The sequence below is a fragment of the Heteronotia binoei genome, chromosome 21, assembly GCF_032191835.1.
Source record: "Heteronotia binoei isolate CCM8104 ecotype False Entrance Well chromosome 21, APGP_CSIRO_Hbin_v1, whole genome shotgun sequence".
NCBI lineage: Eukaryota > Metazoa > Chordata > Lepidosauria > Squamata > Gekkonidae > Heteronotia > Heteronotia binoei.
In genome coordinates this window covers 81098614-81121812 of record NC_083243.1, presented here as the reverse complement: position 1 = coordinate 81121812, position 23199 = coordinate 81098614, and the positions used below count along the sequence as shown (strand labels likewise).

Here is a 23199-nt window from a genome sequence, read left to right as displayed (position 1 = left end):
AATTGTCAAGGCAATGGGTGGTGGACTTCTGCCCCTGGAAACACCAACAGTGGTCCTCCAAACCTTGACAAGCAGTGCTGGCCACCAATAAGAGAGCTCCCATTCTGCTCTATGGGAGCAGAATGGTATATGTAACCCCAGCTCACACAGAGCCATTTTTTCTGTCAGCAGCAGGTGATCTGTGTGGCAGCTGGAGGCAGAGAGGGAGGGGAACTGGAAGTCATTCCTCAGTGTGAAAGCAATGAGGTTGGGGGGTTTTGGTGCTTACTCAGGACTTAAGACACCTGTCCTTCTGCTCATGCCAAGCAGAGGAGTTTAGCTTCATGGGTTCCTTGGCTGAGGACCCCCCTATTGAGCTTTGTGACTAGCACATTCCTGGGGAAACTTGCTTTTGGGAGCTATAACCTAGCCCCCCTAAATCCAGCCCTCACCAAACTTGAAGCTCCCTAGGGAGATCTGGGTTCTACCTGGCTTGTTGGCCTTTCGTAGGGCCTGTAAAACGGAGCTGTGGCGTGGGAGATGGGCCATTCTACCACATCATGAACCTCATTAAATGAACTTGTTTGGTAAATGGGAAGATTTGTGTGGCCCCACAAACCATGGAACAAAATGAACCTTAATTTTTCCAGTTAAATGTTCATTCTTGGTTTGCACATTATTTAAAAAATATTTTCCCGTTTAGAATACTAATTGACGTGCAAGGAGCTTCACTTTGATTACTTAAACTGAGTAGGGGTTTAAGGATTAAATCCTTTTTTCCTTTCCATCCAAATCAGGGTTGCATGTGCATATACAGTGTAGCTATTACGGACAGCTGGATCTTTGTCACATCTGTTCAGCCTTAAGCAATCAGAATAAATATACTCAGGGGTTTTTTGTTGTTGTTGTTTTAGAAGGAACACACAGGAGTGCAGTTCTGGCTGGTTTGGTGTCAGGGGGTGTGTTCTAATATGCAAATGAGCTCTTCCTAGGCTTTTTCTGCAAAAAAAGCCCTGTGTGGAACAATGCTGACAGCAGGGGGTGTGGCCTAATATGCAAATGAGTTCCTACTGGGCTTTTTCTACCCCAACCCCCCCAAGTGTACTCTTAAAGAGAGGTGTGATGGATCTAAGAGTCAAGGATTCAAGGCCTAGTTTAAGTATATACATTATGGGTGGGTCTAGGTGAGGCATAACATTAACTTCAGTCTCCTTTCCATAAAGAGAGAACAGTATTGCTCTGTTTCACAAAGTTGTGATGAGACTGAACAGAGCAAGACCAATGTTCCCTCTAAGCTGTGAGCAAAAATTCTACTTTGTGAGCTACTGGCATTAAAGTTGTGAGCTACTGCATAAATTAGTTTGCTCTAGGGCAGGAGTGGCCAACGGTAGCTCTCCAGATGTTTTTTGCCTACAGCTCCCATCAGCCCCAGCCACTGGCCATGCTGGCTGGAGCTGATGGGAGTTGTAGGCAAAAAACATCTGGAGAGCTACCGTTGGCCACCTCTGCTCTAGGATCATTTTTCCTGAACTGAGACAAAAATGTGTGAGCTAAAGGCTAAAAAATTATGAGCGAACTCACACTAACTCAGCTTAGAGGGAACACTGAGCAAGACTATTACTTTTCAGTGTACACACAGTGCTTTCGTTTCTTAATAACAGTGTCAACCAGAAAATATTTTGTGGCCTTAAGCTACCACTGTTCTTTGTTACTAAATTTTTGATCAAGTAACTTGGTCTTCTCTGATGATTCACTGTCTAATCTCATGAAGCTGACTGCTGCCTAGTTCCATAATCAGAAATTTCCTCCAGGTTTTGACTATTATTATATCAACAGAAGTATGATTAGATATAGTGGCAATGAAAGGCAATGTATTATAGCTTCCTGTCCATCCACTGGCAATCCTTTGCGTGGTTCATCAGTATAAACAGCACAGATTTCATTAGGATGGATACCATCAGAATGCTTTGAGAACCTCACAAATATTTGAACCTGTTCCTTGGTTGGTTGTTGTACAGTTGACATATCGAGTATTCTCTTTCTCCATAGCCGCAGTCGTGAAATTAGCTAATATTTGCATTTAGCATATACAAATTTGTACTATGTGCTTAATTAGTTACCATATTTTAAAAAGCAAAAAAGAGGACATATTGCCCAGCTATTTCAAACAAATGATCACTATGACAGATCTCATTTTAAATACCCTACTATTTAAGCTGCTATTAACTAGGAATATTCCAGACCTTCCAATCCAAAAAGAGGACTTTTTCATCAGTTTTTTTAATGAGCCCAAAAGCATATGGACACCAAAAAAAAAGAAGACATGTTCCCTAAAAAGAGACATCTGGTAACCCTAGCAATGATTTTGTAAGGTTTTAAGGCAAAGATGATGGTGATAATGATACTGAGCTTCACCAGTGTTCAACAAAGATAAATATAAGACAAGAGAATCAACAGTTACCTTCTCTGTTGGTAGGGGTACTTTGACTTGCTGTCCCACAGGGAAACAATTCAAGGGTATAATTAAAGTGTAATTGGAATCGTGGCCCCCTGTACATTCAATGCCCTAGGGAAGGGGAAAAAAAGATGTTCACATGATCACACAAAATGTATTAAATATATTGAAAAATAAACATTTCTGATGATGATAGATTTAAATCTACTGATTTTCTGGGCAATGGAATTTCTCCTTTCCAATTTTTTAACCTTCCTTTAAACCAGGAAATGAGTTCCCAAGGCATATGTAGAAGCAGCCTTAAGAATTGCACTACAACCCAGAAAAAGCCAACTTTTCAGCTCTGATCTTATGGTAGGATGTTCCTTCAAGTCACAGCTGACTTATGGTGACCCAGTAGGGTATTCAAGGCAAAAGACAAACAGAGGTGGTTTGCCATTGCCTGCCTCTGCACAGCAATTCTGGACTTTCTTCGGGGGGGGGGGGGGAGTGTCTCCCATCCAAGTACTAACCAACTCTGTTTAACTTCTGGGTGCTTTTTGAACTGTTTTCACAATCTGATCTCCTGGATTTGGCTTTGTTTTGGTCCATTGCCTTTTACACAATGTCACTGACAAGACAATTAAGCTATCCAACAGCTGCTGTTGCTGGAATGTACTTTGCAATAAAGCACAATTATACTTCAAATTTTATTTGATTTGACTAAGTCTTGGATTTGTGTAAACTGTACAGCACCTGAGTTTCTAGATCAAAACAGAGTTCTTGGCTGCAATTTAGCTACTTTGCCAATAATAAGTAGGCGCAATTTTGCTGGCTAGACAAGTAGCAGGAGCAGCGGATCTGGAATTCAAAATTAAGTCTTGGTAGTTTTCAGAGGCTGGCTATAAGAGTGCAGGTGAAAGGGAAATTTCCACTGCAAAAATGAAGCTGTAAAAGCTAGAAGATCAAAACAAGGAGATCCCTTCACTGTCTAGTGCAGGGGTGGGGAACCTCCATCCCGAGGGCTGTATATGGCCCTCAAAGTCACTTGGTGTTGCCCTCGGGGATTGCTGGGCCAAACCGAACCACGTGGCAGCTTCTCTGGGGCCTGGCTGGCCAGTGAGGATTGTGGGGCCCAACCACACTGTGCAGCAGCCTCCCCAGGGCCAGGCAGGGATTACAGGACCCAGATGTACTGTGCAGCAGCCTTCCTGGGGCCTGGCTGGCCCACCAGAATTGCTGCAGGGCCTGGAAAAGTTACTGTAACAGTTCAGTTTGCACTTGATTATCCCAGATGGTGTGGCCTAATATGCAATGAGTGTGTGACCTAATATGCTAATATTAGAGGATGTGGTCTAATATGCTAATGAGTTCCTGCTGGGTTTTTTTCTACAAAAAAATCCTGGACCTAGGTATTTGCCTAGGGTGACAGGCCGGGTGTGCTTGTGTGTGTGTGTGTGTGTGCCAAATTAGGCTCTCCCCACATGACTTCAAATAGAAATACAATTATTTGCATTAATTTTGCTGGTCTGAATCATTATCCCTTGGCAGAGCACTATTTTTTAAGTTGATAATTTTTTATGGCCCGCAAATGATGTTATAAATATCCATATGACCCTTGGCAGAAAAAAGGTTCCCCACACCTGGTCTAGTGAGATGGTGTCAGCAAGAGATACAGATGATGAACAGTTCCTGTGAGTAGAGCTGATAGTGTGGTCAGGAAATGTTTGTGGGAGACACACATATCAGTTGCTTAGCTGACAACCAAGAGAGATTGGGAATTTATGATCCACTGTTAAATGATCCTTTGATCACTAACAGTTGCAGCACTGAAACCTAATGGGAGACAGCAAGGATATGGTGTCTGGGAAAGATAAATCCAGTGCTAATTAGGGGCAGGTGTAATTAAATTCCTGAGCTGAAAATATACACAGAAACTATTGTTACCGTGATTTCTTAGAATGTGTAATGTACTGAAGTCGGAGACATTCAGATGGCAACATGCTTTATTAGCGAGTACATCACAAAGAGAACATGGCGGGGCTGGGTCCCCTGTTATATACATTTCCCGGAACAACCTTCTTCCTGGTCAGGTCCAATCCTGGCCAGTTAAACTTCCTGCCGCTGATCATCATAGGCGGGCTGCATTCATCCCTTCCAGGCACCACCCACAGGTGCACTGTGCTGTACTTTCCAGAACAAACGCCAGACACAACACTCCTCCCCTCCCATAGTTCAAGATACATAGTCTTTCAAATGAGCAGGCGACCGCTGCTCTCTGAGCGACCTCCAAGGTTCAATCTGGGGAGCTAGGGCTGCTCCCTGAGGTTCTGTAACCGCTGGTTCCCCACTTTGGAGCCACAGTTGGTAGATCGTTGTCTCGAGCCTGCGGAGGTATCTCCCCCACCAGCGAACCTGGCGAGCTTGGCAGGGTTGCTTCCTGCGGCGGCCCCGTGCTCTCCCTGTTCCCCACTCCCCCTGGCCTCCTCCGGCAGGGTGCGGCAGCAGAGTTGGTCTATGTGTCTGTGGAGGAGCTGCCGCTCCTAACCCACCCCTCTATCTCTTCATCCATTCCTGGCCAGCATACATAGCTTCCAATCCTGGTCCAATCCTGGCCAGTTAAACTTCCTGCAGCTGATCATCACAGGCAGGCTGCGTTTGTCCCTTCCAGGCACTGCCCACAGGTGCGCTGTGCTGTACTTTCCGGATGAATGCCAGACACAACAGAATGGGAGTGCAAAATCAAGATACTAGGGAATTATGAACCCCCTTCCCCCAAAACAATCTATTTTTTCTCAGTTCAGATGCTTATCAGCATGCATTTGTATTTTCCTTTGATTCTACTGATTTTCCAGCTGTAATGTACTCAGTGACGAGACGTGTTGAAGGCAACAAACTTTAATAGCGGGTACATCACAAGAGGGAGAATGGTGGGCTGGGTCCCGATTATATACATGCCCTGGAACAACCCTCCGTGAGGCCAGTTCCAATCCTGCTCAGTTAAACTTCCCGTCACAGATCTTGATTGGTGGTGCATATTAGCGAGCTACATCTGGGGACCAGTGGGGTTCCACTGGTCGCCACTGTAGCATGCGCTGTGCTGTACATAGGGATTAGAATGCAGGACATAACACTCCTCCCCCCTAGTTCAGGACACATAGTCTTTCAAGTACGCCAGTGCCCGGCGTTCCCTGGTCGACCTCCTCGGGGTTGCTTGGGGAGTCGGTGCGGCCACTGCAGCTGGAGGGGCGGCGGTTTTCCCTTGTTGAGGTGTTGCTGGACACTGACTGGCCGTCGCTTGTTGCTCGTCCGGATTCTCTTCTCTGGTGGGGTTGCTTCCGCAGCTGTGGTGCTCTTCCGCCCATGCAGGCGGTGCAGCAGGCATGGGCAGGGTATTTTCCAGGGGTGTTGCTGTCAGTTCTTCCCCGCTTCCCCCGCCCCCCGTGGCGGTCGGTTCCTCTGGCAAAGTGTGGCAGCGCAACTGATCGATATGCCTCCTGAGAACCTGGCCCCCCTCTGTCGAGACCTTGTATGAGCGGGACCCGGTCACGTGCAGCAATCGGGCGGCTAACCACTCCAGGCCGCTTGCGAAGTTCTTAGCGTACACCGGGAAGAACCCCCTGGCGGCTTCCCTGGTTTCGGGGGAACTGCGGAGGTCAGTGGCCTGGTCGGGATGTAGCCTATCTAACCTTGTGATCAATTTCCTCCCCATTAGTAATTCGGCAGGGCTTGACCCAGTGACGGGGTTGGGGGTGATTCGGTTGTCAAATAGGAAGGCTGCCAGGCGGTGGTCCCAGTCGCCCTGTACAATACGCCCCAGGGCCTCTTTGGTGGTGCGCACCATGCGCTCAGCCTGGCCATTGGTGGCCGGATGGAAGGGGGCAGACCTAATGTGTTGAATGAGCTATCTATTCCAGAAATCCCGAAATTCCCGGGAGGTGAAAGCGGTCCCATTGTCCGTGACCAGGGTATCGGGGATTCCGTGTGTGCAAAAGACCCTTCACAAGGCTCGGACCGCTGCTGCTGTGGAGGTGGAAGCTACGGGGATCACCTCTAACCACTTGGTGTATACATCGACCAAGATGAAGAATATCTGGCCCTGGTATGGCCCCGCAAAATCTAAGTGAAGCCGGGACCACGGCCTCCTGTTGGACTCCCAGCGGTGGACGGGAGCGCTAGGCAGATCGGGCCGGGACTCTTGGCAGGGTTGGCACCTTCTCATCCACCCCCCTATCTCGTCATCCATACCCAGCCACCATACATAACTGCATACCAGGGCCTTCATCCGCACTATCCCCGGGTGTGTTTTGTGTAAAGCCTCTAACACTTGCTTCCGCAGTGAGGGGGGGACCACCACCCTGCTACCCCAGAGTATGCACCCCTTGTGTGTGGACAGCTCATCTCTGCGCGATGCGAACGCCCTGAATTCTGGGTCCAGCTTGCCCTCGGGCCATCCCCTTCCCACTCAGTCCAAAACACATGCGAGTATATGGTCCCTCCCCGTGGCCTGAGCCACCTCAGCGGCATGGAGGGGCTGCTTGGGCAGAGTCTCCATAAGCATCACATGGTGGGCAGGGGTGGGATCTGGGTCCGTCGAGGGTAATGGCAGGCGGCTGAGGGTGTCAGCGTGTCCCATGGCCTTGCCCGGGCGGTGAACCAGGGCGTATGTATACGAGTTTAGGAACTGGTTCCACCTCAGGACTCACTGTGATACAATTTGCGGGGTCTGGTGGTCTGGGGCGAGGAGGCCCAGGAGCGGCTTGTGATCCATGGCGATCGTGAAGCGCCTACCATACAGGTAGTCGTTGAATTTATGCACCCCCGCCAAAATCGCCAAGGCCTCCTTGTCGATCTGAGCGTAGTTGCACTCTGTGGGGGTCAGGGTCCTCGAATAATATGCCACAGGAACCTCCCTCCCGTCTGGAAGTTGGTGCCCCAGGACTACACCCACCCCGTATGGGGAAGCATCGCACACCAAAATCAATGGTAGGGCTTCATCAAAATGGTGGAGCACCGCATTGGAAACAAGGTCTTTGACTGCCTGAAAAGCGGCGGCCTGCTGCTTCCTCCAGACCCATGGGGCATGTTTATCGAGCAGCCTGTGGAGGGGTTCCATGATGGCTGCTTTGTGGGGCAAAAACGAATGGTAAAAATTTAATAATCCCAAGAAACTTTGTAGCTCTGCCTTGCACGTGGGGGACGGGGAGTGGACTATTGCCCTGGTCTGGTCCTCTGTTGGGTGGATTCCCTCGGCGTCTACCACAAACCCCAAGAACTCCACCCTCGGCACCCCTAGTGAACACTTTTCCTTTTTTACTTTCAGGCCCGCCATCTGGAAGCGGTGGAGCACCTCTCTCAGGCAGCTGCTAAACTCCTCCATGTCCGGGGCCACGATCAGAATGTCGTCAAAGAACGGTTGCACTCCGGGGATCCCTTTGAGAAGAGAGTCCATTATGCTCTGAAAGATCCCCGGAGCTACACTAACCCCAAATTGCAACCGCCGCACTCGAAAAACTCCCCTGTGGGTCTCAATAGTTTGAGCCTCTGCTGTCTTGGCATCTACAGGGAGTTGCTGGTACGCCTGGGCCAGGTCTAGTTTTCCAAAAACCTTGGAACCCGCTAGGGCCGCCAGGACGTGGCTGACCACTGGGATGGGGTATGGGTTGTCCTGTAGCTCTTTATTGATAGTGCACTTGTAGTCAGCACATATTCGCACATCCCCGTTCGGCTTCACTGGGGTGACTATGGGTGTTTCCCAGGCAGCATAGGATACTGGTTCCAGCACTCCCTGGGCCATGAGTCGGTCCAGCTCCGCTTCTATTTTAGGTTTTAGAGCGAACGGAACTTGCCTGGCCTTCAGTCTTATCGGTCTAACGAGGTGATCGAGAGGTAAGGTGATGGGCGGCCCCTTGTAACTCCCCAGGGTCCCATCAAAAACTTCGGGGAATTCCCGGCACACGTTCTCAAAGTTATTCGTTTGCATCTGCTGCACCCCCACTAATTGAATACCTAGCGGTCTAAACCAGGCCAGTCCCAGTAATGTGGTGAGCTGGCGCTTAACCACTAGAATGTCCAGTGGCCCCCTGAAGTTCTTCCTCTCTACCTGTACCGTGGCCCAGCCCAAAATGTGCACAGGGTTTTTCTGAAAGTCCTGCAGTATAAAATCAGCCGGTCTCAGTTGAAGCCGGCGATGGCGGCACAGTTTTCTTAGGGTCTCCTCCGAAATTATAGATATGGAGGAGCCCAAGTCCACCTCCATTTTGCATGGAGCGCCCTCGATTAGGACCGATAGTCTAACTTTGTCGGGGGTGATGAAGGGCAAGTTCATTACCTGCAGGCTGGTCGATGCTGTTGTGTGAGCATCGGTCGAGTCATGGTGAGCGGCCTGGCGTCTGCGAGTTGCCTTGGCCCGGCAAGCCCATGCTATGTGGCCCACCTTCCCGCAGTTCCTGCAGTCCATGTTGCAATAGGGGCAGTCCCGTCTCTCGTGGGGGTCACCACAGCTGATACACTTGCTGTTGGTTGGTCTCTCTGTGGTCCATTGCTGCGTGGGGGCTCTCGAGCCCATTCCTTGTTGGCGGCGGAGCTGGAAGGCCTCTTCGTCCTCTGGGTCGCCGGGCACCATCTCCTCCTGGTGGACTTCTCGCGGGTTGTTGTATGGTGGTTCTTTCAAATGCGGTTGCTTCGTTGAAAGCTTGTTGAAGGGTGAGCTCCTCCTTTGCGAAGAGCTTTTGCTGCAGCCTTTCGTCTCGGAGGACCCATACAAATCGGTCTCTCAAGACTTCCTCCCGCTTGTCGAAACTGCATTTCCCCGTGATCTGGCAGAGAGCGGCCAGGTAGATGACAGCTGTTTCTCCGGGTCCTTGATCTCTCTTGTGGAAGAGGAATCGGTGGGCGATGATGGAAGGCTGGGGCAAGAAATGCCCGGTGAGGAGTCTGACGATCTCCCCATCCATTCTCTCGGTGAGCTTCGTAGGGGCCGAGAGACCTCTGGCGATCTCGAAGGTGGCCTCCCCGCAGACGCTCAGGAGTACGTCCCTCATGCGGCTGTCATCGGTAATCATGTTTGCGCATAGGTAGCGTTCGACCCGCTCCGTGTAGGTCTCCCACCTCTCGGGGTTGGCGGGGTCGAACTCAGCAAGATGGCCCGTCGTTACACTCGGGTTTGCCATGGCGGCAGCGGGCACTTCTGTCTCTTGTGGCTCCGTGCCTTCCTCATCTCCAGCCAGGTCAGCGACTTCCCGCTTGGGGAGTCCTCCTAGCTAGATCCCACCTTCGTTGCCAGTGTAATGTACTCAGTGACGAGACATGTTGAAGGCAACATACTTTATTAGTGGATACATCACAAGAGGGAGAATGGCGGGCCGGGTCCCGATTATATACATGCCCCGGAACAACCCTCCGTGAGGCCAGGTCCAATCCTGATCAGTTAAACTTCCCGTCACAGATCTTGATTGGCGGTGCGTATTAGCGAGCTACATCCGGGGACCAGTGGGGTTCCACTGGTTGCCTCTGTAGCGTGCGCTGTGCTGTACATAGGGATTAGAATGCAGGACATAACACCAGCCAATGGCATTTCTCTTTTCCAGTTGGATCTTTGCAAAAACAAAAAGAACACAGAGTGCTCCCAGACAATCACCTTGGGATACAATCTGGAGAGAACTTCCATTTTCCTTTGCTTTCTCTTTTTCAGGAAAAGAGACCTCCCCCCCCCCCTCTGCAAGGATAGCTGGGGTTCTGGGGACAGCTTGTTCAGGGGCTCATAGTTTGGATTTCTCAATTTGCTTGAAACTTGAGGGTTCATTAGTGGACAGACAGTGCTAGCTCTCCTGCAATTTTGAAGTGGTTTGGTTTAAAAACAGCCACTCCAGCCCCTCAAGAAACATTCCTATAGAGAATAATGGCAAAGCTGAGGTTTTTGCTCACTTCTTCCTACCTGTTTCTGTGGGGGGGAGCCCTTTTTTCTCTCCAAGTAGGCTAGCAGGGGGGATCATGTTCAGAAGACTGCAGAACTGGACCTTTTGGTCTGATTTGCTTAAAATGTAATTCATTAGATCTGCTATAATTTTGGTGTCATTTAATTAAAAACCATCTACTCCAGCCACCCCTAGAAAAGGTCCTTCCTTCCTCATTTAATGAATAGAAACAAAAAACAAGGAAGGATGGCAAACACAGTTCTCAATGGAAAAGCAAAAATATTGTCAGTCATTGTAAAAATAACAAAATGAAATAAATGCAGACAGCTGGTAGTTGGTGTCATCCCCTCCCCAAGAAATCAATGGAGAGATGTGCCTCTCTCTCGGCTTGGCTTCGCGAACGAAGATTTAAGAAGGGTGCAATAGTCCACGTTTGCTGCAGGCTCGCTGGTGGCTGACAAGACCAATGTGGGACAGGCAGGTCCGGCCACAACGGCTGCAGGGAAAGGTCTGATTTAGGGTTGGTGCTGTAGCAGTGCGATTCTTCCTCAATCTCCTTTTGTCCTCAAGACCAGCTATGCGTGCGTTCTCAAAGGAAGAGACAGCCTGGTGGATGGTGTGCCTCCATGCTTTGCGATCTGAGGCTAGGTCAGACCACTGGTGATGGTTGATGTGACAGGTGCTAAGGGATTTCTTCAAGGAGTCCTTGTACCTCTTCTTTGGTGCCCCTCTATTTCGATGGCCGGTGGAGAGTTCGCCATACAGGGCAATCTTGGGAAGGCGGTGGTTTTCCATCCTTGAAATATGCCCTGCCCAGCGCAGCTGCGTCTTCAACAGCAGTGCCTCGATGCTGGTAACCTCTGCCCGCTTGAGGACTTCAGTGTTGGTCACAAAGTCACTCCAGTGGATGTTGAGGATGGTGCGGAGGCAGCGCTGATGAAAGCGCTCAAGGAGTCGCAGGTGATGACGGTATAAAACCCACGATTCGGAGCCATAGATGAGGGTTGTCATCACAACCGCTTTGTAAACATTGATCTTTGTGCCTTTTTTCAGATGCTTGTTGCTCCACACTCTTTTGTGCAGTCGGCCAAATGCACGGTTTGCCTTTGCCAGCCTGTTGTCAATCTCCTTGTCGATCTTGGCATCTGAGGAGATGATGCACCCCAGGTAGCTGAACTGCTGGACTGTCTTCAGAACTGATTCACCCACAGTGATGCAGGGAGGGTGATAATCTTCCTGGGGTGCAGGCTGGTGGAGAACTTCTGTCTTCTTCAGACTAACTTCTAGGCCGAATAGCTTGGCAGCCTCTGCAAAGCAGGACGTCATATGCTGCAGAGCTGATACCAAGTGGGAGACGAGTGCAGCATCATCAGCAAACAGTAGCTCTCGGATGAGTTTTTCCATTGTCTTGGAGTGGGCCTTTAGTCGCCTCAGGTTGAACAGGCTGCCATCGGTGCGATAGCGGATGTAGACACCATCGTCCTCATCTAGATCTACTGCGGCTCTTTGAAGCATCATGCTAAAGAAGATCGTAAAGAGAGTTGGCGCGAGAACGCAGCCTTGCTTTACACCTGTGCCTATTGGGAAGGGCTCCGAGAGGTCGTTGCAGTGTCTGACTTGGCCTCGCTGGTCTTCGTGTAGCTGGATGATCATGCTGAGGAACCTTGGGGGACATCCTAAACGTTCCAAGATTTGCCACAGGCCTTTCCTGCTAACGGTATCGAAAGCTTTGGTAAGGTCGACAAAAGTCACATACAGACCCTTGTTCTGTTCCCTGCATTTCTCTTGGAGCTGCCTGAGAACAAATACCATGTCGGTGGTGCTCCTGTTAGCTCTGAAGCCGCACTGGCTCTCTGGGAGGAGTTCTTCTGCAATGGTGGGCACCAGTCTGTTCAGGAGTATTCTGGCAAGGATTTTGCCTGCGATGGAGAGCAGGGTTATCCCCCGGTAGTTGGAGCAGTCTGACTTTTCCCCTTTGTTCTTGTATAGGGTGATGATGATTGCATCGCGAAAGTCCTGTGGTAATTTGCCTTGTTCCCAGCAGGTGACAAGTACTTTGTGAAGTGAGCTATGTAGTACTGTGCCCCCATGCTTCCAGATCTCTGGTGGAATTCCATCAACTCCCGCTGCCTTGCCACTTTTCAGTTGCTTGATGGCTTTAACAGTCTCTTCTAGGCTGGGGATCTCATCCAACTCTGTTTTCACCGGTTGAAGTGGGGTGAGGTGGATTGCTGAATCTTGAACTACGCGGTTGGCACTGAAGAGAACCTGAAAATACTCCGACCACCGGTTCAGTATGGATGCCTTGTCTGTGAGGAGCACTTGGCCGTCTGCACTATGCAAGGGACTCTGAGCCTGATATGATGGACCATATACTGCCTTCAGGGCTTCGTAGAACCCTCTTAAATCACCAGTGTCTGCACACAGCTGGGTTCTCTCTGCAAGCTTGGTCCACCACTCGTTCTGAATGTCTCGAAGCTTGCGCTGGAGGTTGCTACATGCAGCGCGAAAGGTTGCTTTTTTCCCAGGACAGGAGGGCTGAGCAAGATGTGCTTGGTAGGCAGATCTCTTTTTTCCCAGTAATTCTTGGATCTCTTGATTGTTCTCATCAAACCAGTCCTTGTTCTTCCTTGTGGAGAACCCGAGGACTTCTTCAGAGATCTGCAGGACGGTAGTTTTTAGGTGTTCCCAGAGTGCTTCTGGAGAAGGGTCTGTGGGGCAACTGGGGTCCTCAATTGTTGACTGGAGTTTTGCCTGGAAGGCAGCTTTAACTTCGGCTGACTGGAGGCTGCCAACCTGAAACTTCCTCCGAGGGATACCTCCTCTCCTGGGTGTGGGTTTAAAGTGAAGACGGAGATTGCAGCGTACAAGACGATGATCCGTATGACATTCTGCGCTGGGCATTACTCGGGTGTGTAAGACATCTCGAAGGTCTCTCTGGCGCACCAGAATGTAGTCGATAAGGTGCCAATGCTTGGACCGTGGGTGCATCCAGGTTGTCTTCAGACTGTTCTTCTGCTGGAAGATAGTGTTGGTGATGGTGAGCTGGTGCTCCATGCAGAATTCTAGCAGGAGGCGCCCGTTGTCATTGCAGTTGCCAATGCCGTGTTTGCCAAGTACTCCTTTCCAGGCTTCCGAGTCTTTACCTACTCTGGCATTGAAGTCGCCAAGGATGATCACCTTGTCCTCTGTAGGGGTCTTCCGTACGAGGTTGCGTAGATCAGCATAGAACTTGTTCTTTTCTGCAGGATCTGCTTGAAGGGTTGGGGCATACACACTGAAGAGTGTTGCATGCTGCTTGTTTTGAAGTGGGAGGCGCATGGACATGATGCGATCTGAGTGACCTGTTGGAAGGTTTTCGAGTTTGGAGGCAATGGAATTCCTGACCATGAAGCCAACGCCAGAAAGGCGGCTCTCAGCCTTTGACTTACCCGACCAGTAGAGGGTATAGCCAGCACCGTGTTCTTGAAGACTACCTTCCTCAGGGAAACGGACCTCACTGAGAGCTGCTATGTCGATATTCAACCTGAGAAGTTCGTGGGCAACTAGAGCAGAGCGTCGTTCAGGGCGACCACTGCCTACTGTGTCAAGCATGGTTCTGATGTTCCAACACGCAAGCTTTAGTCTTTGCACACTTTGTGAGGCAGGTGCATGCCTTTTCTTTGTTGTTATTTTTCGACCGCAAGTAAGGATGCCCGTTGACTGCGGCTAGCCAACTGGGGTGGGGGAGACGAGCTTTGTTTAGGCCACCTTTTCTAGGCCCCTCTCCGTGTGGAGCAAGCAGTGCTGTCCCTAGATAAGGCTGCTTGGTCGTTCAGGGTGCTGCCGAAAGATGCTTTCGTCTCCGGGTTAGCATCAGGCGACCAATATCCTGAACCGCCTACATGCAGGATCGGGACTGCGGCTTCCAGTGGCACCTTCCACCTGCCGTTTCGCCCCTTGCCTATCGCTGCAGGACTTGATGCGTTGTGGGTTGTGTGTGTGGATATGCCCTTCAGGCCTGCGCAGAGGAATTTTTTAGGTGAAGCGCAGTGTGCGCGGTACTGGCTCCACCCTTTCACCTGGGGGTCATCTGCCATGGCCCAGTAAGCCGGGACGCCGGCAGTGAGTCCTCCAGGTGGTAGGTGTTACATTAACGAGCTCTATCTGCCCGGGTTTGATGTTAGAGTTTTCCTTCTCTTAGGCTGACGAGGTTGGTGGGCCCAGCCTGCCCATCCGGTTATACCGCCGGACAATTCGGTCGCACCATGACGTAGCAAACTCTGTGAAAACGGGGGGGACCAGCGAGAAGGTGTTGCTACGGATGCAGTAATGCAGGAGAGGCCATTGCAGTGACCATCTGCCAGGCATAGCCAGACAGTGACCACGCGGCGTTCACTACACCGGGAGAGGAGAGGCTATGTATTGCACATGCACTTTCCCTGGGGGGGTAGGATTCCCAGAGGGAGCCCACCCCCCACCCCCACCCCCTAATGTGCCTATGTTGAGATGTGCCTATGTTGAGATATTCCTACTTCATGGTCCAGTAAAACTGAATACCTTGGCCCAATTTGCTTAAAATGGGGGGGGGGGGGATGTCTAGAGGAAGGACTATGTTTTGTGTAAATCTGGTGTCATTATCTTAATAAACAGTTGCCCCGGACCCTCCCATAGATTCCCCATTAAAAGTAATGGTCCAAAAGCACTGCAACCCAAAAAACCACATGGATTTTGAATCCCAAACAATGTTCCCAGATATAAAAGTATAACAATTTTTTTTCTTAGTGCACACCTCTAGAGCTAATGGACTTATTGCATATTCCTAATGTTATACACATGATAACAAACCGGGACAATTACCTGAAGCTTGGCTTTTAATACAGGTCCCCAGCTCTTTATGCAGTGGAATCGGAAACAATGTAAACTTGTGGTTGTCTTCTGTGTTCCTTCATAAGACTCTGGTACTGTAAGTACCACAGTTTTCCTGGCTGAAAAAAAAGTTATATACATATTTGTGCTCCTACGCAACTTATATTATTTTATTCCAAGAGACTGTTACTTGTTAATTTATAAATTCTATCATCTCTATTTGATACTGTTCTGTGGCATCCTAATGGATACTAATTTAGCTTGCATCCATTGCATGCTACTTTTTTTTGCATATACATGTATGGATAACTGAATATTATATGATAAAGGTAAAGCAACATCAACTTTCCTCTAAACATAAAGAGATGATGTAAAAAACTTCAGTTAAGTCCATATATACTATTCATAAACTATATACAGCAACAATAATAGTATTATTTTACACAGAGCATATTCAGCTTATTATACCAGTTGATATTTATCATCATTAATATTACCAAATAAGGAAGTGATGTTGATAGAACCTATACATTTAAAAAAATCCAAAACATGCTGAATATTGTTCACTGTCCATCTTTCCAAATCAAAATTTCAAATATAAAATTTATATATGAATTTTAAATACTGGAATGTTTTAAACTTGTGTTTTAAACAACTAGATATTTTAGAGGGGGGGGGGGGTTGCTACCAAATGCAGAGCTGGCTCCTAACTTGAAACTAGTTGAGGAGGAAGGAAGAACCAAGAATGATGTCAGCTGACAGAACTGACTGCCAGAAGCCCAGTAGGGGCCAGAGGCAGCAAACTGGCTGGCTGGAGAGGCAAGAGTGGGATAAATGCAATCTGTTCAGTGGGTGAAAAGAAGGACCTTCACTTCTGGATGATGCCAGCCAACTGAACATTCTGGATAACTGAATGCAGGAAATAAAGTTTTCACTGTACTATTTCCTCCCAACTACTAAATACTGTCTTGCTAAAAACCAAATATAGCTGGATATCAAATACAAATATCAAATCAGCCCAGTGTTAATAATTTAAGAAGGTATTTGCAAGGAATTGATGGGCAGGAAGAGGTGCTTAGCTCCAAGGTTCCCAATCAAACTTGTCCTGCAAAAGCACCATCTATTTTCAAGTATTTTGCCCCAGTCAGATTCAGAGAGTGGAAAGAGGCCCCCCTGGGCAGAAACAGCATTTTAAAAAATGTAGGGATGAATCAGTGATAAGGGGATCATTGCTCCATTTGTCTTCTACAAATACCCAGTTAGGGATGGGCATGAACCAGTTCACAAGCCAAATGTTGTGTGGGTTGGGACTTGGGATGTGACATTCAGCACTCATATGGTCTCCAAAGAAATCTCCAAGCTTTTAGATATGGCTTGGGGCTTGCTCGGGATAGCAAAACCACCCAGAGAAAATTAGTACAGAAATACTAGGCAACAATAGGGGTAGTGCTTACAAGTCTTGGAAACATGAACAGGGACCCTCCAAAGCTTGACAAGCAGTGCTGCCTGCCAATAACAGAGCTTCCATTCCTCACAATGGATGCTATGTAAGTCCAAAAGAAGTGCACATGTCCTCTGTTAGGTTTTGGTCAGAGATGGAGAGGGAAGGAGAGCACTGAATGAAGAGCTTTGTTCAGTGTGGGGGACTGCACTCAGTCAAGGGCCAGGGAGCTCAGTTTTGCCCTGGGTTCCTTGCCCATTCATCTTTTTTGTTTGTTTGTTTGCCATGAAGAGCAAAAGAAAAGTGTTCTCTCATTTTCATGCTGTGGGTTTTCTTCCATTTTATTTCACAGCATCACTTGCAGTTTAAGCCTTTATGGAGAGGGAGAAAGGCTTTAGCAACAAAAATGACTGTGGGGAATGGAAGTGGCAGGTGCTCACTCACTGGGCCACACTCCAGTCCCTCTCAGTCATCCCACTGGCAAGATAAACATTAGCCACTGGGTGCAGGGCAATCCTTCTATGTGTCACTGCATTCATCTATGAATCTGCCCTCTCATGCCAGCGGTAAGCTGGAGCCCAAGTGGGGGTATAATATGACAAATGGCATACACAGAACTCACTTCAGAAGCCTTCTCCTTGTTCCAGGTATGGCTGGGCTCCATATCTACAGCTCTCACTCACACTGTTAGCAAAGCCATTGCTAGATTGCCCTTTTCAGTCATTTGCTGTGGATGCATCTTAGTTTTACCTGCCACAAGCAGGATCCTGGGTGGTGGTGCTTTTCACATCCAGGGGGACTCTGGGAGCTTCTTCTTGTTTCATGGCTCCAGAGCCAGGTATCACCTTTCAGTCCAACTGCTAGTGAGGTGATTAATGCATGTCCAATCTGCACATAACCTGGAGGTATGCAGAGAGCATCCTGTGGATGTCTGCTGCGAGTTTGATGCCTGTAGCTCACACAGGGTCCTGTTTATACATTCCAGAACCCATGCCTGACATCACCCCCAAAAACACTTTCCTGGGGCGCTTTCTTTGGGGATGTGTAATTCCGACCCCCTAAGTCTAGTCTTCACCAAACTTGGTGGACAGGTAGAAGAGTGTCAGATGGATATGCCCCATGATTTTGGAGTCTCTAGGTATCCTGAAATTCCCAAACTTGCTTGATTCAGTGGAACGGGTTTGTTTGGGTTTGAGATGGGTCTCAAATCCAAACCTGAACCAGGTTTTCCCTGCTTGTGCCCATCCTTATACCCAACCCTAACATGTTTGGTTACCCAAAAAATGAGTCTTTGGGAACCTATGTTTGCTGACACAATATTTGGTTCTTTATCCAAACAAATATTTAGGTATTTAGATAATACCCAGTAAAGTTTACAGAGAATTCTGAGGAGAATGTTTGTAAGCAAATTAATTTCAGATCAAATTCAGCTTGATCTTTTCTACACTATGCTGTTTGGCTGTGATTGCTCCACTTCCCTCTTGCTGCTTTCAAATTAGTTGTAAATCATGGCTTGGATCCTATGGTGCACTTTGGTTGGGAGAGCAGCAGGTCCTTGGACAGAATGACTTTTCAATTTGCAGAGGACAGAGTAGTTTTTCCCTTTTCTGCAGACTCCTAATTTGCCCTTGCACTGTTTTGCCAGGTTCACCAATTGGAAGGAGCATGACTGAGGGGGCGGGCAAGGGGTCTGCAAGGAGACAGGGAAATTGCCCTTTGCTTGCACTGCTCAGGATCCATGAACTGGTTAGAAGGACACTAGAAAACAGACCAACCTTTCAAAAACTTCTCATTCTCAACCTTGTCTATCTTCACTTCCAAGACAGAAAGTTCACGGGCCTGTGAAAAGAAAAAGTATAAATTGATAAAATATGTCCTGCTGTATATCTAGAGGAAAAAAGAAAGTATTCATTCAGTTAAAGGAATCACAGCACTTATTTTATCGCATGAGGTTTTTAAATTGCCATTCTAAAAAATCTCTAAAATAGCACTCACAACACAACAAAAAAAGCATTATTATTTTTTAAAAAAAAATCTTTACAAAGCAATCTTACCACCAGGACCGCATTTGAAATCAGGTACTCAGTAGGTCCTGGACTAAAAGAAGAAAGAAACAAAAAGCCCAAATAAGACTGGAGTTGTTTAAGCTATCAGCATTTCATAACAAGTTTTTGGAAGTATATGACCAAGAGTTATAGGTTCTCAACAATACAGCCAAAACATATGCCTGCAGGCAAACCTGCTCACAAAAGAGGGATATTAATAATATTCCTTTAAAAAGATGACATATTAGGCAGGCATATTGCAAAGGTATTCACATACTATCCTTTGAACAACCAGGGAAAAAATAGTACACTCTATTGGCTAAAGATGCTGATGTATATACCAGAGGAGATCACATGTCCATTTGAATTGGTATCCTGATGTTAGCAGTTGATATTATGCAACACTGACCAAACACACAAATACAATTATATGAATGCCCTTTCCAGCTTCAGAAATGGTGATCATGACTGAATAAGGAAACAGAGGTCCATCAATGGCTATTAGCTACAAGTTATAGATGGAACACTATGTCTGGGGCAGTGATGCTCTGTATTCTTAGTGTTTTGGGGACAACATTGGGAGGGCGTCTGGAGTTCTGGCTTCTAATGGCACCTACATTATGACCACTGTGTGATACAGAGTGTTGAACTGGATGTGCCATTAGCCTGATCAACATCACTTATGTTCCAAAAACGAAGATTGTAGGCTTCATGCACTTAGTAGTTTTCTGAGCACTTTCCTTGTGTGAACTACCCACAGTCATCATTTTCCTTCTGCACCACCAGATAATTAGTAATAGGGGCTGATGTGTGCAGAATCTTCAAAAATGAGCACCTTCCTATCCATATTGCATGCAAATGTGCTTGGACTGCCGTCTTTACAGAAAGATCATACCAGATCAGAACAAAGTTTTAGTTCAGTGGCACCTTTAAGACCAACAAAGTTTTATTCAAGGAATGAGCTTTGGTGTGCATGCACACTTCCTCAGATACTGTGTGCACACAAAAGTTCATATCTTGAATAAAACTTTGTTGGTCTTAAAGGTGCTACTGGACAGAAACTTTGTTCTGCTGCTTCAGACCAACATGGCTATCCACCCAAATCATATCAGGCCAGGTTTGGGAAAGACTGAAGCACAATTTTAAAAGTCTGGAAAGTGAACAAAAATCTATTGATAGACAAAAAATGTGAAGGAAAAAAATACTAAAAGAGATTTACAGAAACACAGATGCCAAAAAATTCCACAAGCAATCCAATATCAATGATTTGATGTTCTTTTTCTTACCAGTCTTGCATCTAGAAAATCACTTACATTGCTGCCAATTTGAATTCCACTTCCAGACATTCATGCTGATAAACAGAGTCTTCTTTCTGTCAATATTAAAGGTCAATTACTGAATGATCGTCTGCTTACTCAGTGTGGAATTCTCAGCAAGTCAGGGCATAATTTACCAATCTGGTCCACTGTGCCTGACACATCCTAACTATGCCTGTAGTCTAGGGCAGTGGTCTTCAACCTTACCAGAACAGAGACCCATATTTAACACCAAGGTAGCAGCATGTGCCCCACTGAGCTACAAGCATGAGTCAAAAAGTCACATGGCACCACATCTATAAGACAAATAGTCATGTGGCATCACATTCATATAGAAGCAGATGGCAAATTCAGAGAGAAAGAGACAGGTCATATAAGCCAGCATCAGGACATATACCATAGTGAGGAAGAAGCTAGTGTTGAAGGGTTACTAGGTCTCCTGCTTCCCTGCCAGCAGCCTCCAACTCCCACTGCCATGCAGTAGACTGGCAGGGGGGAAAAATAAGGCAAAGATGGCCATTGTATCAACAACGGGACCTTGTTTCTGGGATGAACTCAGAAGTGATATCATGCCACTTTAGGATTCAGCAGAAACACTATGGTAAACCACAGTGTCCATTGAATCATAAAGTGGTGTAATGTCACTTCTGGGTGTGGCCCAGAAATGACACCACACCGTCAACATAATGGCCTCCCCTTTCTCTGTCCTCCAGTCTCCTGTCAGATGCCATTCACCAACTGGCAACCCTATAACATAGGCAGGTTCCAGTGGTGGGAGATTCCACAAAAGTTTCTTTTGCCTCTTCTCTTTCTCCCACCACCACCACCACACAGCTCATCCATCCCTACCCTCAACAATTTTCCAATAATCCTCAGTACTTGTAGTATTGAGCTCCATGTTGCAAGCACATGTGTGGAACGTTATGGTACTGACTAGCAAAGGTGGGTAGAGACCATGCTAAGTGGGGGAAGAGATTTACAGAACAAAGAGATCTACAGAAAGTCAGATGATGCCGTTATCTACTTTTTAATTTGATTTTTTATTAAAGAATTACAAAATGTGTTTAAATAATTACAGTAATAATAATGATATGACATTTTCAAAGATGAGATTAGTTACAGTTTGAACTACAAAAATACAAAAAATATCTACAAATATCATACTATGGATCTCCTAACTGTGCTACAATTTGTAACGTTGTATTTTAATCTTCACTTTATTACTGTCAATTAATTAGGCATATCTCAGAATAATTTCTTATACCCGTCCTTTTGCCCTGTGTTTATTCCATTATTTAACAAATGCGGACCAGGTTTGAGTAAACAATTTGTGAGAGCCAGTTTTCCCTTTATAATATATTGGGTTCGAAGCATGGAATGACTATGGGGGTTTCCCATTTGGCATTTGCCACCGGCTCCAGTACCCCTTGAGCCACAAGGTGGTCCAACTCCTCCTCTATCTTGGGCTTTAACACCAGGGACACCTGCCGCGCCTTCAACCTAATAGGCTGCACATTGGGGTCTAGTTGTAGGTTCACTGGTTCTCCCGTGTAGGTATCCAGGCTGCCGTTGAAAGTGTCAGAGAATTCCTCGCATACCCTCTGGAAATTGGTCTGGGAGGGCATGGGTGCTTGATGGGTGCCGGTTACCTGGATTCCCAGGGCTTTGAACCGCAACTTTGACCAACACACCCGTGCAAGGTGCCCCATTTTTCCACACATGTGGCAGAAGACATTCTGGAACTTACAGGAACAGTGCTTGTGGGCTTCCCTGTAGCTGGCACATCCTCCCATTGAGGTAGGGTCAGTGGCCCGTGGCTGTTGGCGCTCCGGGGCCTGGCATGTCTGCAGTGCATCTTCCTAGTTGGATCCGCTGGCGACCTAGTTCGTTGCAGTGGTCCACCGCTCCTTATGCGACATCTCGTAGGCAGCCGCCTCATCCAGGTCGTCCGCCAGTGTAAGCTTCTTGTGCCTCGCCAGTTTGGTCTGTAGCTTCTCGTCGTGGAGGCCCACCATGAAATGGCACAGCAGCGCTTCATCGAGGCTCACAAATCACAATCTCGGGCCAAGCAGCGCAACTCAGCTAAGAAGGTCGAAGCAGTCTCGCTGGCTTTCTGTACCCTCTTGTGGTATTCTAGTCACAGAGCCGTGGGCCTGGGTGAGAAGTACTCAGTGAGCCTCTCCATGATGACCTTGTATGTGGCAGCATCATCGGTCAGCCGCATTGGCGATATCAGGCTCTCTGCCAGCGCGTGTCTTCTCCGCAGAGGCTGAGCAAAAGCTGTTTCTGTTTCTGCTCGTTTTCAGCGTCGTGGTAGAGGAGGTAGAAGTTGAGCCACTTCACTCATCAGTCCCACCTTTTGGGTTGATTGGGGTTGAACTCCAGCAGTTGCCCGTGGGGGCCCGGCATCGCGGCCTGGTCTGGGTTGGCCCTCGGAGAAGTTGTTTCCCCGGTGCTGGTGGAGCTGGAAGCTTGGCTCTGACTCATCTCCTGTCCTGGCATGGCGACCCTTATAAACAATGGTGGTGCGATGCACGGAGCTGGAGCTTGCTGCGAGGCGCGGTGCATTGCTGGTTGCTGCGTCACCTACCAGGATCCCATCCTCGTCACCACTATAATATAGTGGGTTCAAAGCATTGCAGAGATGAGATCATAGTGAGGTTCTTTATTATGATTCTTTATTACGGAAAGCATGGTGAAGGCTACTTCCAACAAAGACTGACTAAGGGCCTGTGGGCAAAACCTACATACAACTCTAATCTCCCGCGCTAGCCTGCCATTGGTTCATTCAAACAGGCAGGGCAGCAGGTATTTGGCTCCCACTACCCATTGTTATACAGTCCCCAAGCTCTGCTTTCCTGGCTCCAATGAGCCGGCAGGAAATAAATACTTTAAGGCACATACATAACACCCTTCTCAAACTTTTTAATACAATTATTGTAGTCATCAAAACCACATGCAAGACTATATATGCCCATTCATCTATGCCCGACAGAAATTATTGTTTCCATGCCTCTGCAAGGAGTTAGAATCATAGAGTTGAAAGGGACTTCCAGGGTCATCTAGTCCAACCCCCTGCACAATGCAGGAAACTCACAAATACCTCCCCCAAAATTCACAGGATCTTCATTGCTGTCAGATGGCTATCTAGTCTCTGTTTAAAAATCTCCAAGGAAGGAGAGCCCACCACCTTCCAAGAAAGCCTGTTCCACCGAGGAAC

General features: G+C 47.7%; 1 protein-coding gene across 1 annotated transcript in view; it reads right to left on the bottom strand.

Moving 5' to 3' along the window:
* Positions 1-23199, bottom strand: part of LOC132589603 (cytosolic phospholipase A2 beta-like) — a 122434-nt gene that overhangs the window by 65259 nt on the left and 33976 nt on the right. Inside the window, exons 5-10 of the mRNA XM_060262354.1 lie at positions 21404-21655; positions 19977-20035; positions 18673-18715; positions 18394-18457; positions 15169-15296; positions 2441-2545 (exon numbers count right to left, since the gene is read on the bottom strand). Coding sequence (XP_060118337.1) covers positions 2441-2545; positions 15169-15296; positions 18394-18457; positions 18673-18715; positions 19977-20035; positions 21404-21655 — 651 coding nt within the window. The remainder of the gene's footprint in view (positions 1-2440; positions 2546-15168; positions 15297-18393; positions 18458-18672; positions 18716-19976; positions 20036-21403; positions 21656-23199) is intronic.